This window comes from Ipomoea nil, unplaced genomic scaffold, assembly GCF_001879475.1.
Source record: "Ipomoea nil cultivar Tokyo-kokei standard unplaced genomic scaffold, Asagao_1.1 scaffold2704, whole genome shotgun sequence".
Taxonomy (NCBI): Eukaryota; Viridiplantae; Streptophyta; class Magnoliopsida; order Solanales; family Convolvulaceae; genus Ipomoea; species Ipomoea nil.
The window spans coordinates 344,294-361,848 of NW_017619132.1; the positions used below are offsets into that span (position 1 = coordinate 344,294).

General features: G+C 38.9%; 6 protein-coding genes across 8 annotated transcripts; 1 reads left to right on the forward strand and 5 right to left on the reverse strand.

Moving 5' to 3' along the window:
- Nucleotides 1-246: 246 nt before the first annotated feature.
- On the reverse strand, nucleotides 247-5,806 carry LOC109155580 (SPX domain-containing membrane protein At4g22990-like). Of its 2 annotated transcripts, XM_019303180.1 has the most exons (12): nucleotides 4,000-4,191; nucleotides 3,876-3,953; nucleotides 3,347-3,467; nucleotides 2,920-3,234; nucleotides 2,528-2,635; nucleotides 2,477-2,488; nucleotides 1,769-2,223; nucleotides 1,392-1,693; nucleotides 1,110-1,309; nucleotides 841-1,031; nucleotides 633-766; nucleotides 247-543 (listed from the first exon to the last, which is right to left on the reverse strand). In XM_019303180.1, exons 2-12 carry the CDS (start codon nucleotides 3,926-3,928, stop codon nucleotides 305-307), a joined length of 2,130 nt encoding a protein of 709 aa, XP_019158725.1. In that variant the 5' UTR covers nucleotides 3,929-3,953; nucleotides 4,000-4,191; the 3' UTR covers nucleotides 247-304. The 2 variants fall into 2 exon arrangements, with proteins under 2 accessions (XP_019158725.1, XP_019158726.1); XM_019303181.1 differs by lacking the exons at nucleotides 2,477-2,488; nucleotides 4,000-4,191 and adding an exon at nucleotides 5,714-5,806 and having other exon boundaries at nucleotides 2,531-2,635; nucleotides 3,876-3,945.
- A 2,139-nt stretch (nucleotides 5,807-7,945) lies between these two features.
- On the reverse strand, nucleotides 7,946-8,275 carry LOC109155627. Its single transcript, XM_019303251.1, has one exon. The coding sequence runs from the start codon at nucleotides 8,273-8,275 to the stop codon at nucleotides 7,946-7,948; it is 330 nt and encodes a 109-aa protein (XP_019158796.1).
- Nucleotides 8,276-8,775: 500 nt separating this feature from the next.
- On the reverse strand, nucleotides 8,776-9,729 carry LOC109155628 (serine/threonine-protein kinase BLUS1-like). The gene has a single exon (XM_019303252.1). The coding sequence runs from the start codon at nucleotides 9,727-9,729 to the stop codon at nucleotides 8,776-8,778; it is 954 nt and encodes a 317-aa protein (XP_019158797.1).
- Nucleotides 9,730-10,318: 589 nt separating this feature from the next.
- Nucleotides 10,319-13,502, forward strand: LOC109156084 (ribosomal RNA small subunit methyltransferase, chloroplastic). The gene is made up of 10 exons (XM_019303908.1): nucleotides 10,319-10,664; nucleotides 10,795-10,944; nucleotides 11,227-11,283; nucleotides 11,424-11,525; nucleotides 11,650-11,745; nucleotides 11,938-12,022; nucleotides 12,277-12,329; nucleotides 12,739-12,822; nucleotides 12,936-13,046; nucleotides 13,131-13,502. The coding sequence occupies exons 1-10, from the start codon at nucleotides 10,422-10,424 to the stop codon at nucleotides 13,194-13,196; spliced, it is 1,047 nt and encodes a 348-aa protein (XP_019159453.1). The 5' UTR covers nucleotides 10,319-10,421; the 3' UTR covers nucleotides 13,197-13,502.
- Nucleotides 13,503-13,568: 66 nt separating this feature from the next.
- On the reverse strand, nucleotides 13,569-14,063 carry LOC109155629. Its single transcript, XM_019303253.1, has one exon. The coding sequence runs from the start codon at nucleotides 14,061-14,063 to the stop codon at nucleotides 13,569-13,571; it is 495 nt and encodes a 164-aa protein (XP_019158798.1).
- Nucleotides 14,064-14,573: 510 nt separating this feature from the next.
- Nucleotides 14,574-17,384, reverse strand: LOC109156085 (protein-ribulosamine 3-kinase, chloroplastic). 2 transcript variants are annotated; one of them, XM_019303909.1, is made up of 9 exons: nucleotides 17,222-17,382; nucleotides 16,375-16,528; nucleotides 16,172-16,262; nucleotides 16,000-16,074; nucleotides 15,832-15,920; nucleotides 15,425-15,543; nucleotides 15,208-15,348; nucleotides 14,903-14,979; nucleotides 14,574-14,814 (listed from the first exon to the last, which is right to left on the reverse strand). In XM_019303909.1, exons 1-9 carry the CDS (start codon nucleotides 17,328-17,330, stop codon nucleotides 14,668-14,670), a joined length of 1,002 nt encoding a protein of 333 aa, XP_019159454.1. In that variant the 5' UTR covers nucleotides 17,331-17,382; the 3' UTR covers nucleotides 14,574-14,667. The 2 variants fall into 2 exon arrangements, with proteins under 2 accessions (XP_019159454.1, XP_019159455.1); XM_019303910.1 differs by lacking the exons at nucleotides 14,574-14,814; nucleotides 14,903-14,979 and adding an exon at nucleotides 15,024-15,057 and having other exon boundaries at nucleotides 15,141-15,348; nucleotides 17,222-17,384.
- Nucleotides 17,385-17,555: the final 171 nt, after the last annotated feature.

The window sequence follows — 17,555 nt, forward strand, 5'->3', positions numbered from 1 at the left end:
TAGGTTTGCCCATAGTTGGACGGTGCAAACCAAGAAGGTTAATAAACTGCTCCTGCTAAGACCTAAGAGTGGAACTTGTAAATTTGTGGTTATTAAGTCAAAAGTCTGACTAACATAGTTGGGTTGTGCCGTTAAATTAAAGACATGCCAGAAATGCAGAAATGAAGTAGGAGCATAAAGGCCATACTGCATCATTGGCAGCTCTGAAATTAGCAGATTCTGTAACATGTAAAACACACACATATATATATATATATATATATATATACAAAGACAAAAGGAAGGTTACATAGATGCAAGGCCATCAATAGAGGGAATTGTAGGTGAAGCAGGTGGCTATGATGGAGAACACACAGATGACTAATGAAGGAAGCAGGGTGACATTCAAGAGCCTGCTCATCCCCCAGTATCCTGCCAGGGTGATTGTGCCATCTGCAAAAACCCGAGCCAGCGTCCCAGCTTCTGTCGAAAGCAACCCACCATTAAAGGTCCCTCGTGCCAGGCGCGATGACATCACCCGAGACAGGAGTGACAGGTTAACGCCTGCACCACCATTAACGAAGAAGAAATTTTTAGCAAGCTTGAATCAATGCAGTTCTGTAATTCAACTGGGAATATTGATTATTGAATACCTTCAAGAACTTCAGCTGATACAAATGTGATCAGAGCTGAGCAGACATATTGGGGGACTGAATAAGGGATTATGACTTGGAAGCTCAGGATTATGCCCAAACACACCATAATTTCTGATGCCAGCAGAACTTGCCTGCAAGTATGCATCATATGAGACCTGCAGATTGATCCTCAGACAGACAAAAAACCAGACATCATAAACTTTACCTTTCCTCAAACATGTTGCTGAGGTAGCTTCCGACAAAAATGCTCACAGGAAGAACTGTCACTCCGAGAAATGCCAGGAAAATCGAGACATTGCTCGACGACCATATAAAGTAGTACGTGGTGATAACGCTTGATTCTGCAAGTAGAATCTCCATTGCATACTTCAACATGAAGTATATAAGTAGCTGAACCTGTTCAGAGAGAGCATACACAATTCACATGATAGAAATTGCAGAAAGAAAGTTAATAAAATGATGTTTTTTTTTAACCTTTACAGATGGAGTGAGCAGCCTATATGCAGCCATGACAGATGTGACAGGTTTCTGGATTTCCTCAGCAGACTCTTCGCTTTTGTCACATTCTTCATCTTCATCTTCATCATCATCATCATCAGCTCGTTTCTTCTCACCCGAACTCAACAGCAACGGCTGAATAACATCGTTCTGTACTACACCGTTTTCAATCAGTCCTGTTACATATGTTGACAGGAATTAATTAAACTCGGGGAAACGAAACCAAACAAGAATCAAAGTTCTAGTAAGATGGCACACCATTATTGGCTCCTAGATGCACACCATTCTCTTGTTCTTCCTTTGGAGGCTCTCGGAATGAAATCCACAACCATAACAGGTAGAAAAGCCATGCTGCAGCCATAACCCATCCCGGTAAAGTGTCTTGGTTGAATGTAACATTGAAGATCTTAATGTTAGCTTGAAGCAAGCCCGCAAGCGCGGGCCCACACGCCATTCCAAGCGCACTGGCACTGACAAAACCCGCAGACGCCTTCATTCTCAGATGAAGAGGAACACAGTCGCTGATATAGCGCCTATTGACCGCCCTTGCAGATCCCAGCCTGAAAACTGAGAAATATTACTCCATTTTCAATGGTTTTAGTTTCTTGAGTATATTCATCTCAAAAAATTCTTACCCACAAAAGACACGACCAATTAGGAGTATGTATATAGAATTGAAATCATATGCCAGGGCATATAAGGTGTTCCCCACCAGAAGAACAGTGCTGCTAAAGATAAGAGGCCTCAGGTATGATTTATTTGACCAGGCACTAAAATACACTGAGGAAAACACCTGAGCAACAGCCATGGAGCCTATCACAGCACCACAAACAGTGGCTGCAGCTCCAAGACTCATGGAGTAATCGTCGGCTGTTGGCACAATAATGTATGTATTCACCATATACAGAAACGTATTTGCCAAGTTCAAAACGAGCGACATGAAGTGATATCGGTCACTGATTGCATGATCCTCTGATACATTTGGCAAATCTTCGGGCAAAATCAGTGCATGTTTCCCCAAATATTGCAGAAAATTTGTCGAATTCGTTAGCATGTCCACAGCTGCTTTAATGTTGTCAATGGTAGGATCCTGCATTGAGTATAGTTTAGTCAGCATAATGCACTATGCTTACTTCCAAAGGGTCATCCATCCTGTGACTGCTGTAAGTCAAGCACGCTTTAACAACTGGTTGTCATATCCTACTTAAAATCAATTGGTGATAAGTAGATAGACATTAATCATTTAACAACATCCCTCCATGGTAAGCCACAACGTCACGTCTAGAATCACAGAACATATTTGGAAGTTCAGTAAAAATCTGTTTTTACTCTAGTAAAGTTACAGAGGGAATTAAATGGCACTGAAGTAGAATCAATGTATAGATATGAGAGAAAACCAGAAGAGGCACAGAGGGCTGATCATATATCGAAACATAGCTCCCACGTCGTTCTTGGAGATCCACAAGATTGTGAGATATGGTCCCAACAACTGCTGAAATTCCCTGCAGATACATGACAGAAATTCATGTTAAAACAAACAACTGAGGAACATTGAGTTTGTCTCATACAGGGATTAGGAATATGAGTTTGTGCAGGTAGATTCATTGTACAGGGAGCCTATAACCCCTATCACCATCACTATGAATTAAAGGAATAAGACGTGACTACGTAAATCTTGTCTTCTTTACTTTTCTGCCATTATTATTATTTCTTGTTCTTGTTAATCTCAACAGAACAAATGCATATGCACAGCAAACAGAAAACTAGAGTTTAAGGATTGTCTTACCACATGTTTAAAGATCTGTCTTAGCTGGGAATAAGGATGGTTGGCTCGAGTCTTGACATAGTAACTAGTGAACTTGTACCCACACCTCTTGTCAAACTTCTTCAAGATCTTGCGCAAGCCGATGGCATTCATCTCAACAAAAAACAGAAGTTTTAGGAGATCCCTCCCGACGTCCCGGTAAGATTCTTGCAGCTCGGATACATTATTCAAACCATCTACTTGCTGCAGAAGGGAGTCCTGTTGTTCCCCCAGATTGGATAGCCTGTGTGCTAGTTGACCTTGTTGTTCCAACACAAACAGGACAGTCTTTTCAATCTGAAATTATAATAAACAACAAACCACTAATCTATCTAATTAACAACACTAAATACATGATAACCTGCAGTCTTAATTGCTATCCACCATGTTCATCTGTATAGATAGCTACCTGCTTATCCAGAATCCTGGAGAAATCCTTCAGGACAATCACGCGATTTTCATCAGACTCGTTAATCTGCCTCACATATTGCTTCACTTTCTTCTTCATCAACTTGTAGTTTATGTAATACCTGAAGGACTCATACATAACCACAAAAACAGAAACATTAACCATGATCCAAGTACCCTTGCATTTCACTGCCATAAAATCTTGAAAATTCACATAAATGATGCATTCACTGCAGTGTTTGAATGCATATAGAAGCAGAAATCATCTGAAATAAACATGATTGATTTTAGGGAAAATTGCATTTTTGGTCTTCCAGTTATAGGCGTGGTATGTTATGCGCAAAATGGTGAGTTTAGTCCTTAAAGGATCAAATCTGCCACTTTATTAAGTGACATATTGGACTTAATAGTTGATCAGGTCTGTAAGTCTGTATCACAGGTATAACTTAATGACCAAAAATGATAGAAATAACATATGTTCCTAGGAAATGTTTGTGTTTGATCATCTAAGGTTAGAGCTACATACATACCCTTGCCATTCCAGAATCTGTGTTTCTTTCAACTTTTTCCCAAAGGCAACCATCCTTCAAGTAACCAAAACTGCTATCCTGAAAACAAGAAAATTAAACTGACAACATATGTAAGCAGAACTGCAGAATTGAAGCAAGATATTCAATAAAAAAAGGCAAAAATTTGATTCCTTTCTACTTCACATTTTCCAAAACTAACATAGATATACCACGTGTCCAGATTGTCTACATTAAAGAAAACCCGTTCAGATACACATGCATTATTTCAGTAATCTGATACTAAACAATGGTAGGTAGTAGAATATTCAAGAACCCATTTTTCCCCTTCAATTCAACACTTGCTATATATAGTTTAATGACGAAAGGGCAGGACACCTTTGGACTATGCGGTACGTAGTAATGACAGTGCGACACGCCACAACCATGGTCCATGGACTATCAAGATCAAGTGCGTATAGTACGTAGTATAGGGTTATTGGTACGAGGATCTCCGGCGTAAATACGAGGATGTGTCGCATGAACATCGGGATTAGTTTCGGTGTACCACCACGTTCCATTATATATATATATTAACTGCAATACCAATATCTCCATCATGTTTGTTCCGTGATGTTTGCGCACTATGTTTCATGCACTCACATGCACATATTAACGCTACCCAATATAACCAACTAAGCTAGCCCAAAGGGAATCATCACTTATGGAAATCGAATCCGGGTTATTCCGGAATTCTTCCCCCACAAAGAGAGCTCATTTACCACTTGAGCTACCCTATTGGGTTAAATCAATAAAAATGATAACATGTTTTTATTTTATGAATCAATTAGGGCAAGTCATCGTGTCACTAAAAGCTAAAGAATGATTACTCTTTGAAAGATGCATGTCTTGGTTCTATATCAATTATGTTGAAGGTAAAGTTGAGTTGTCATTTCTCAAAATCCGGCCAATCTCCCTAGAAGATGCAACACATTACACTGCACATATAATACATAGCTTTTTCTTTTAGTTTATATTTTTTGTATGGTGATTATTTTCTTTGCTTTATGAAAAACTTTAACGTTGCTACACATCTTTAAGACTGTAGTAGATAAATTAATGGACCTTAAGAAGGTAAATCAATTTAAACAAACTCTTTGATAATTCAAATGTGGATATATACTAAGTGAAGCTTGTCCATGAGAACTTAATCAGAAATTAAAGTAAATATATCATACATGACCAGTTCAACTGATAGGTGAATAATCAATACTAATTAAAAGTTGAATTTGTAAATTTCAGCTCAGCAGGGCCACAACTCATGATGGTGATTATTTTGTGGCCCACTGTTGGGATGATTTTTGGCAAATTAAAGTAAAAATGATATATATGCTGGTTGGATAGCGACGTCCATAGCTAGACAAAACTAAAACAATATATGCATGACACGTGGATCCACGGTATATATATTATATTCCAGTCATGATATCCACACGTGTCTATCTTGGATTGGGATACACGCAAAATCTAACCAAACTTTTATAGTGCCTTGTGAATTTCCCTCGCATGTTTATAACCAAATACTAAAAATTAAAGTAATCAGATTGGGTAATATATATATTTAAAAGAAAAAAAAAAGAGAGAAATATATAACATTACTCAAGAATACATGAAAGTAATTGTATGTAGGCCAGGGTGTTTTGAGGTTGAAACTTATATATATATATATATATATATATATATATATATATATATATGTATGTATGTATGTATGTATGAACGGCCAACCAAAAGAAAAGCCGATTGAAAACATGCATGCATAATGTAGAGTAGTACGTAAAGAAAGTTGAGTTGTTACGTACAAGTACTGCAGCTGAAGATGGATTCTGGATGAGTTGAGTTGCAGCCACCTGTAATTAGGAGCTGTGAAAGAAGAGCGAACTGCAAGCTGCACTGGAGTACATACATGGACAATATAATGGACTATATATATAACATGTGCATGGACTACTATTATTCCAATTTTTTATTTTGTCAATTCATAAAATCATAATTAATAAATGTAGTGGGGAAGGGGAAAATGGGTTGTTTTCAAAAGGTCCTTTTAAGCTATCAAGGGCCACATATAATTCTACATGAAAACAATTAATTACAAGCTAATTAAACATCCTACACCTTGGATAGTTAGTATATAAACATGTTACTAATGCAACTCTAAGCTAGATTGTCAATCGTGTGTCGTATTGAAGAATTTTGGATCATGTTTTTTTCTTTAGGTAAGAGTTAAAATTCTGTTGGTACGATCTGAACCAAATTAAATCTAGATTAGTCTGGTGTGTCATGTTAAAGAGCTCATGAGGGCCAAACTTTTCATAGTGGTGGTAATACCAGATATTGTACAGTGCTATATATATAATAGTCGTTACATTGGCTTGGTCGATGTTATTTTATTCACAAGCTAAGGTTCCAATTAAAAATTATAATTGAAGAGAATTGAGTGGTTGCTTTTATTTTAACTAGACATGGTTGAGAATAAAGTTTAGAAGTTGGGGTGATTGGAAGGATGAGGTGATCTGAGGCAGGTAGGTATGTGTAACTATGAGCAAGACACATCAATTAATTATATTCAAACAACCTGAGGTGGTGGTCCATTCTTAACAAGCTAGATAGGAGTAGATTCTACTGAATATACTCCCCCGACCCACATATATATTCCTCTTTATTCGTCTGTACATGTATGCATGCCAACAGACAATAATAATATAATCAAATCAAACTCCATATCTGATTATCTGATCTGTACCAATAAAATTAAAATTTAAAAAAATGAAAAGCATATATATATGTGATCTGTTTTGTTTGAAAGGTTTTGATGTTTTATACATGGCTTTCTCCACTCTTCCAAATGTTCCCACGAACAGCAACCTTAATAAATTAATTGCCAAGCTCCTTCATCCAATAATACTGACTAAGATAATGGTTTTAAAGGTTGGACGATGGAATCATGTTTGACATGTTTTGTCTTCACTACTGACACTAGGCTTTTCATAAGCTAGACAATGGTTATTACAAAGTCACTAAACAATGACCATTATGTTGACTAATTTCTTGTTGATAAACTTTATAGTTTCTGGAAAAAAGATCCGATCCAGCTAAGCTCAAAATAGTTATAATATATAGTTTAATTTGCAATTTAGGTTCGAATTTAGCCAAAATAATATTTATAGTTTCTTTAAAAAAACACGATCAAGCTAAGCTCAAAATAGTTATAATAGTTTAATTTGAACTTGATGAGTTGGATAAAAAATTACAAATATAGGTTTGAACTCAATTTGGTTGGTTCAAATTTAACCAAAATCAAATCAAATTTTGACTAAACTAGGCGTTTCAAGTATTGCTAAGTGAACTTCTTGTTTTCTAGAGATGGATAAACATACATTTTATGGGCCTTGATTACCAAACAAGACTTCAGCATACTGACCCAATAGGCCTTTTGTACTGTTATAAATGTTTGGACTTTGGATCATATTAGTTACTATTTATTTATTTGTTTTCCCCTTCTTTTATCACAAGCAAACTACAATTTTATTTCTAATAAACATATATATATATATATATATATATATATATATATATTCTTTAATTTACAAGAAAGTCCAAAGTTGTTATCTAAAAGTGCATTATGAGTAACCATAACGAGTTAAACCAGTCCAAATTACCTAGTCACTCCAACATACAAGGAGTTAAACTTCTTTTTAGGGTGAATGTGGAGTTATGGATAATGTATAATGGGTTAAGATTATGTTCGGAAAAAAAAGGTTATAAAGAAGTGAATGCAGAAGCTAGTAATATTATATTATATTCACAAAGAAAAAAGAAATAAAATATAGCAATATGATAGCTACTGCTCTGCTGGCAATCTATGACATGGTTGCAGCTTGCCGGCCGGAATCACTGCATACCTAGCACTCAAAATATAACTGGACTGACAATATTCCTCAGACAGTGAAACCTATCTAGTACATACAAAAACAAAGATTCTAAACAGTAGTATAAAGAAGGTTTAGGAAATTAATAACTAACTAATTAACTGCTCATAATAACTTCATCAGTAACTTCCTAGATTTCGTTAAACTAGTAATCTTGATAACAAGACCTGGGAAAACATCATCGAAATCGTTGATCTGAGTATTCTCTTCAAGGATGAAAGGGTCGTTGCACTTGTCGCTGATGGTCTGCAGCGTTTCCCCTTCCTTAACTACGTAGATTTCGTCGCACGCCGCATTATCATCGTTCTTGTCGTCGCTGTTGCCGCTTATGTAGCTCCCGGAAGCCAGCGTTTCTCCGGCGACACAACTCAACGTTACTGTGATGATAATCAGGAAAAGCAGCAAGGAAGAAGAAGAAGAAGAAGGTTTGGACATGGCGGAAAACTAAGCTATGGTTACGTTTGTGTGGATCGGAGATGGAGAATTGAAGAAAGAAAGCTATGGTGGGTTTATTATATAAGTGGAGTGAAGGGCGGGCGGGGAGATTTTCATGGGAAGTGGAGGTGATGGGTTGAGGGAGGTTACTATGTATGTAGTGGTAGATGTTTTAGGAAGGTGGTTTCTCCATCTTTTCTGATTTCTTTTTCTTGAGAAAATTCCATAAAGGAGACCAGGCAGGGTTTAATTGTTGACCAAGGTTTACAACATGGGATTTGAATTCCTCCTAGGTTGCTCATTCTTTGGCGGCGACTTTACTCGTCAAATACAACAATTCAATGTGCGAATTGAAAGAGATGGATGCATGGCTAAAGGGAATATAACATAATTTTTGTACTTAAAAATCTAACACTAAAATTTCGAGACAAATTAAGTATTAATTAAGGTTTTGAACTGAAATTAAAATTGAAAACTCACAAAATTAAAGAATCCATCAACTAACTAACTGTATGCTTTTGCAACCGTACCAAAACCTTCTTAACATCTTTTCCTTTTCCTTTAGAGAGCTTAAAGTAGTCATGTTCCAGTAATTGTTGTGCAGTTGGTCTCTTCTTTGGATCTTTACGAAGACATTCCTTGATTATTTCTCCAAGTGGACCGGAAAGCCTCTCAGCGTCGCCGCCGCCGCCGCTGCCGCCCGGATTCCGACCACAAAGTGGCTTCATTCTGTAAACATATTTTCCTGATGATTTGGGAACAATAATGACGTCGTTGTTGATGAATTCCTGCAGTCCGTTGTGAGTTTCAACAGGAATCTCCCCGAAAAGAAGCTCCAAGATTAGCAATCCAAACGACCAGATGTCGGCCGCCGTCGCGTACGGCGGCAGGCTATTCCCCGGCTCCGTCTTGCACTCCCGCCACGGCCCCGTTACCTCCTCGCACGTCAACGAACGGAACGCCAACTTCACCGTCGTCGTCTCCTCGTCCATGTATATGCAACCGGCGCAGACATTCCCATGCACGTTGCCGCCGCCGCCGACGCGGTGGATGCAATCCAAACCCTCCAAGATTTCCCGGAGAACAAAGGCGACCACCGGCTCCGGCAACCCGTTCCTAAATTCCGACGACATCATCATCATGGACCTCAGCGAAACTCTCGACACCAAAGGCATGACTACCCAGAGGTTGCCGGGTCTGTCGACCCCCGCCGCAGTGAAGGAAACGTGCGGCGCCACTAGATTCTTGTGGACGCAGCGCCTCGCCAGCGCATATTCTTTCATAAGCTCATAAACGCAGTCGAATTTGTGCGTGTTAACGACCAAAACCTGAAGCGGAACCTCCGATTTAGGCGACGCCATTGATGAATACGTCACTTTCAGCATGACGGCGTTTTGCGTCGAACGGAGAGTCTCCACCGGAGTATATCTGTGTTCTTCGCGAGAAAACTCCATAGCTCGCTTCAACTTGAGTTGAAAAACACTGCTTTCTTTGCTTGCAAATCCGATGGCTTCAGTCTCGATCCTCTGGTTTATTAGTTATAGTGTATTAGGTTAATTAGATTTCTATTAGTTATAGTCTTAGGTTAATTAGATTTCTTCTCAAACTAGAATGCTAATTGTATCAGTGTTTCTATTGATATATAATTTGATTTCTTCTCAAACTGGGATATGCATTCTTCCAAAGTTTGGAAGAATGACCAGGGATCGAGTCTCACCAGCGGCAGTGTGGAAGCAACCTCTCAAAGTGATGGCTCCTTGTACGCAGTGAGCACCGATCTAGCCTCTGTGATTAATGTTCAGTTAAGTCACCATGATTTACAACCTCCCACCGCTCTGTCGGACCGGGGTGTGAGGGACCCTTAGGGTTAGGGTTCAACCTTTTTAGAAGAAACTGGGATATGCATGAATTGATGGATTTGATGCCTAATAATAATAATAATAATAATAATTATTAATATTAATATTAATATTAATAATAATTATTATTATTAGCACAAAGTCCAATCAGCATGTAACCCCGAGGGTAGAAATGTATTTTCGAAACACGAAACGGCAAAAGCACAAATAGTGAAATTAGTGAAATACTAAGGCGAAGGCGCGGAGCTATCTGGTAATTAACTACCAACTAGATTCTGATAACTGTCATGCCGCTTCTCCTGCGATCCCTCCCGCCACTTCCTTCCATTTCCCCTTCCAAACCCAACCCTTCACCTCCGGCGCCGGCGCATAATACCGGAATTCCGAAGGCCACAACCTTAAGAATACGAGCAATCTCGAAACCGAAACCGAATCCGAATCCGAAGGCGAGCAAACAAGAGGATGATTACCATGCCACACTCAAAGCGCTCAACTCGAAAGGGAGATTTCCGCGGAAATCACTCGGCCAGGTGAGCAATAATTCGAACTATTGATGCGGGCGTGAGGGTTCTTTGGTTAACTCACAGGGGCATTTTGTCGAACAATGTGATGGCCATCATTGATTCAACCGACGTTTCTCACTTGAACTGTTAATTGCAGCATTATATGCTGGATTCTTCGGTAAACGAGCTGCTTGTTGCGGCTGCAGAGGTGAAGGAAGGAGATATTGTGCTTGAGATTGGGCCTGGCACTGGTTCCCTCACCAATGCTCTTGTTAACTCTGGTGCCACTGTTCTGGCAGTTGAAAAGGTCCATTTTCTAAAAAAAGCTTTCTTTAGTTGGTTTCCTCTGGCAATTTCTTCTATGTGGTTTTTGAGTCACGAGCAAAACTCATAGCCACTACTCGAGAGTGTGCTTGTTACCTTAGCCTATAGGATCGCAAAGTGGTAAATCGGTCTAGGTTGCTCGTAGCTGACCGGCTCAAACCAAGAAGGCCAATAGGCCACTAACGCTGAGAGTTGAAATTGTAACCTTGTGGTTACGCTAAAAGTCTGACCAACTTGCCTACTTTTATGTGGTTTCAATGTGTAGGATCCGTTTATGGCTGCACTTGTGAGGGAGAGGTTTTCCAGTCTAGCTTGTGTAAAGGTAATAGTTTTACTTATTCTGGTGGCGTTTGTTCAATGAATTACATTTTCTTATACTCTTTACTCAGATATGAATATATGATTACATTTTCATTCATAAATCTAAAAGTAGAAGACTGCTATTTTCTGCTGAACCTATAGGTTGTGGAAGAGGATTTTACAAGATGTAATATACGCTCCCATATATCCTCAGCTTTGGAACCTGCAACAGATTCCTTACATGGTCAATCACAATTTGCAAAGGTTTGAACTATCATTGTGTTCTGATTCCCCTATTTGGGCTGCCCCTTTCATAGTTTTTGTGTACAGCGATTTATGAATTTACACACTTTTTTCAAAAAGGTCCACACTCTTCACTGTTTTGCAGGTGGTTGCTAATATACCATTTAACATTAGTACAGATGTGGTTAAACAACTTCTTCCAATGGGGGACATCTTCACAGAAATTGTTCTTTTACTCCAGGTCTGCATGTTTTTTTTTTTTTTTTAATATTCAGTAACTGCATTCTAAAATTGCTTGACAATGCAAGCATCACAAATAGAAGTTGCGATGTTAAGGTTCTCCAGTTCCCATTCTCAATTCTAACAACAACAATAATTGTAATCTTTGATATGCTTGCTGATGAGTGAGTGATCTTTGATTGAACTTTTTCAGGAGGAAACAGCCTTGCGCATGGTGGATGCATCCTTAAGATCATCTGAGTATCGGCCCATTAATGTTTTCATCAACTTTTATTCAGGTAATTTGCAGAAAAATAACCTCAGATCCTCCCAATTGCCGAAGAAAGAATTGAGCTGGAGGATCCAAGGAAAAGTTATCTGTGTAGTACCAAGTCTGTTAAGACACAGCCTTTTCATGTTGGCACATGGCTGATAGTTAGCAGTTTTGCCCAAGAAAAGTTAACATCTGTGTGAATTGCTTTTCTGGGCTTTAATATCTTGATGATTCATATGCTTTTCTTTTAAGTCTTATGTATCTTTATTCTCTTTACAGATCCTGAATACAAATTTAAGGTCCCAAGAACATCCTTTTTCCCCCAGCCCAAAGTAAGTCATTATTTATTTTTCCCATTTAGAGCTATTTACATCTGTCAACAAATTTTCTGTACAATCATCTCTGTTCAGGGAAGCTCGAGAGCAATGTCCTGCAAACTGTAATTACAATGTTGGACATTTAAATTATCAAGCACTTGAATAGTTGAATGTTAACTCTGCAGATATTTAATTGAATACAGACCACTAGCAACCTGTGAGGTGCCATACTCTCTAGCAGAAAATTGCTGCCATGTAACATAACCATGCATTTGGTTTGGAATTTATCATAATTTTTATGTGATCAGTCTGAAGATATATGGAAAATTTTACAAAATATATACCGTGCATGGATGGCGTATGATTTATATAGTTGTTTTGCCAGAGCTGAGCTGAGCTGGTTAATGTTTTTGAGCTTCTGCAGGTTGATGCAGCGGTTGTTTCCTTCAGGCTAAAGCAAGCTGCAAATTATCCTCCAGTGTCTTCCAGCAAGAGCTTCTTCTCAATGGTTCATACTGCTCACCAAATCCTAAATTTTCAGTTATATGCAGAATTATGTTTGAGTTTTAATAACTGTGACTAAAACTTGGAGTTTGATGACAAGTCTTTCTACTGTGTTAGGTTAACTCTGCCTTCAATGGAAAACGTAAGATGTTGCGAAACTCACTCAAGCACATCTGCCCTTCCCATGAGATAGAAGAAGCTCTTGGTAGTCTTGGTCTTCCACCTACTGTAAGTATTACTCCATCATTGTATGCTTTAAACTTAAAATTAGCTCTTTTGTATATCAAAATATGATGTTCTGGTGTTGTGCAGTCAAGACCTGAAGAGCTTGCATTAGCAGACTTTGTAAGGCTGCATAACCTGATTGTGAAAGAGTAGAACTCGCGGTATCACCAAGGATATCCAAAAATGGCAGATAAAGAGCTAGCCAGTTTCAGCCATGGTAGACAATGCACAGTAGTTTCAGATGCTGTCCAGAATCCAAAAATATATGCAAAACCAGACAGAGTTACCAGGTTTGGATTGCTGGTCTTGAATTGATCTTTGTAAAATTGGTTTAGGTTCCCAGAAAGTTGTCTATTAGGTTGTATGTTCTCAGTTTCTGCCTGCTGTTATACTATGGATTATTGAGAGTCAAGCCATTAAACTAAATTTCCAAAAGAATATATGTGTATTAATCTCAAATTCATAAAACAGTACAAAGAGCTCTGAGATGATTGATTTATCATTTCTCTGCTCTGTTGCCATTCTTTAAGCATGGAACTGATATATAAGATCTAAAGATCTCAGCTTGGTACCAATAGGATCAAACTCCGCCGCGGAACCATCCCGGGCAACCTCGCTCTCATAGCTCTGTTGCAGCTCCGCCGCGGCCGCGGCGGGTGAGAGTGGCCTTTTGGGCCTCTTGTTCTGGATGAAACAATCCCTCATGCGCTCCTCAACAGCATCAACACAGACCTTGGAATTATGTTCTTCTCCCTCCAACTGCATCGGGTCGGTTTCGTTCTCGCCGCCGCTCACGGCGGAGGAGACGGAGTTCTCGGCCGGGTGCTGCGGCGGCGGGGGGTTGTTTTGCGGTTGGGAGAGGAAGAGGGAGAGGTGGTGGTGAGCGGAGTGGAGGGTGGAGTGGAGTCGGAGGATTTGGGAAGGATCAGTGGTGGTTGGGAGCTGCTTCGCTGTTAGGGTTGCTTGCTCTAGAACTGTGATTAGCTCCGCCACTGATCCGCCGTCTACCACCATCTCCATCTCTCTCGCGTCGTTTTCCAGAGCCGCAGTGAATCTTGGTTGGTGATTATACGCGCCTTGGAATCTCAACACTAAAATCAGCAAACGCTTACAAAGACAACTACGGAGTATTATGGAGTGTTCGAGTGGATTGAATTGCAATTTCATTCATATCAAACTCAATTGTAATTTTACGAAATTACAATTCTTTTTAATCATAGAAACCAAACAATGTAATTTAAATTCTCGTTAGGGATGACAATTTATACCCTCTTGTTGGTTTTGCTCCTGTATAATAGCACAGGAAAACTTGATTCAGAAAATATTAACAATAATCAAACTTGTAACCTTAATACGAGGATCATATTCCACACACTCAGCCGTACTTTTCGAGACATTTTTATTTGAATGTAAAAACTTTATTAGTCCAACCAACTATCGAGTTTGAATTTAAAAACTTCCGTAGCCAACCTATGGTAGGTGGTGAATCAAAATCAGATTTGACTTCAATCTAAGAGTAACCACCTCTAAAGGGAAAGAATAAATGATGCATTTTTATAGCAGCAATACAAAAGGCTGTGTACTATTTTCTCATGACTTTACAAAGGGAAGTGTTTGGTGTTGACTATAACTTTAGCATCCGGAGATAGTCATCTATTATGGACATGGCAGATGAGCGGTAGCCAGAACCAAACATGTTATAGTGATTCAAGTAATGATACAACATGTACACATCCCTCCTTTCCTCGAACCCCGCCTGCTTCGGCATCACCTTAAAATCCACAAAGGAACAAGTACGATGAAGATTCAGATGTGAGCAACTATGAACACACTAAACCTTTCAGAAAGCGGGAGGGTACCTCGAAGTAGCCTTTGTAGAAAGCAGCTCCAAATCCAGCACACCACGACATTCCAAACTCCGCCTCATTATGTCCATCTAAAAGACAAAAGAATTAGTCGAGTTATCAGACCAGGCGGGTGGAATTTGGATTAGTCTCACAACAGTGGAGGACCGTGTTGAGCATATAGCCATTAACGTGCAATCTAACTATCAACTTAAGCTTTTAGTTGAGATGGAGCACATGCTTCAATTGACCGAAGGCAAAAGTACAGTTCCAGGGAACCGGGCAAAATGGCATTGAACTTATGAACCGAGGACACTTACAATAACATGCGGGGTCGAGAATCACAGGTTCCCCGTTCTTGTCATAAGTGATGTTGCCACTCCATAAATCTCCATGCAGTAAGCATGGTTCTAGTACCACATTCTGAAATAGAAGTCCGAGATTCTTTGCCAGCTTTTGTCCTTGAAAGCGATAAAATCCAGATAAATAACCAAGGCAAAAAGTAAACAAACCACCGCAAATTTGAGAGAGGAAAACCTTTCTGATAAATGCTTGAATCGCCATACTGGTCCCGAGCCAACTGTACCTGGTACATCAATCTATGCTCTGCGTAAAAGTCTATCCAATCTTGGGTCCATGTGTTTATCTGCGGAGTACTATACAGATGCAAAGTAGATTCATTAGAAAACCGATCAACTGTCCAATACAGTTGTAACTTCTGTAATAGAATCTACCACAAAAGCTGTCATAATTTGTTTGCTCTTTCGTGGTAGGTATACAATTGTCTTTTCCAGATGAATTGCATGTAAGCAAGTGCCTGAATGCATTGCATTTTGCGTCACTATATATATATATATATATATATATATATATATATATATATATATATATATATATATATATATATATATATATATATAAAGATGGTAAAAATTTAACGATACCTTCCAATAGTATTATCAACTTGAAAACCAAACCCCTTGTCGGACTTGGCTGCTTTATGCATTTCAGCCAGCTTCCTTCCTAACGCAGACTGAGAACCAAAAGATGGTTGTTAATGGAAATTAAAATGATTTAAATGAGAACAGGACAAAACTTAAAGAAGCGCACACCTGATCACGTCTAGATGCACCAAACTCGATGAATTCCATTATGATGTATGATCCGCCTGTTGGCAGAGATCCAACCTATAAATGCACAAGTATATGTTCTTTAAGAATCTACCAACGGTAGAAAGTTTAAAATCGGTTTAAAGACTAGAATGGGAAAAGTAGCTAATCCCACCTTATATGGTTTAGGGACCCGGATCGACCTTGTCTCATACATAGCATTTAAACCCACAGCCTCTCCTTCAAACATTGATGGGCCAATGCCTCTGATACATAGATTTTTTTTTACAGAATCATCATCTTAAGGAAGCATCCATGGCATTCTTAAAATGTGAAGTCTAGGTTCTGTTTGACCATATTACTTTACATACAAAGTACCTGTTTGTTTTTACAAAGAAAGGACCAGCATCAGTGTCATAGCGGTTAGCATTACTAATGCACCCTCCACCAATTGACCTAATTCCCGTAATCTTTGTTGCCTTTCCTTCTGAAAGGATCCAGTCACGAATCGGATCATCACTCATTGCTGCCACTGTTTAGAAGGCCACAACCAATGGAATCAGCAAACCTCAAATGGGAATTTCATGTAAAAACTCCAATTGACACTGCAAGAACCCATCAGTTTTGTTCCCACCATCTCTCTTTCTTTTTTTCGGAGACCTGAGGTAAATCAACCTAGGTTGCCCATAACTGACGGACTCAAACCAGGAAGGCCAATAGGTCTTTCCTGTTGAGAGTCGAACTTGTAAACAACCTGACAAACTGGACTGGGATTTCCACTATCTCTCTTTATTCTAAAGCTAAAAACTTTTGAAGCTCAATCCAATGGTTACACCATAAAACTGCAAACTTTTCAAGAATATGCCCAAAGCCCTTACACACTCACATCTACACCACCTTCCACGAAACACTACTATCCCTAAAGCATCAAACTAGTTGGGATTTGGGCACTTTCTAATCAGTATAGAGAATTCAAGATTCTTACAAATAAATGCATAAGACAATCAAATTAATTATGGCTAAATTTATTAAACCCCAGTGAGCTAAAAGCTAGCAGCTTTCACACATTACCTTTAGCTAAAACCAAGCAAAATGACATCTTTGCTCCGACCAATAGACACAAATAAACTCAAAAAAAGGACATAAAATTCCCTTGAAAACAGCTAAAATTTAACGGTTCTGTATGGGAAAATTCAGAAATTAAGGGCGACAGCTAAAATTTTACCGACTAGAAGAGGTTTGTGGTCGTTGAAGGAGGAGAATCTGAAGCGAGGGCGAAGCGCAGAAGAAATGCAGGAGGAAAAGGAGATGAAACCCACTTGTGCCACCACCATTGCTTTCTCTTTCTTGCCTCACACTCGATTGGTTCACGTTTCTCCTCCTTATTCATGTTTTTGCTTTGTGGTTTCTGTTTTGTCACTTAAGGGGCCGTTTGGTTCACGGAATGCTAGATTACCTTAGGAATGTTAGATTGCTGGGAATGTTAGATTACTGGGAATGTTAGATTCCTGTGTTTGGTTAAAATTGAGGTATGTAATATAATTATGTTTGGTTTAGGG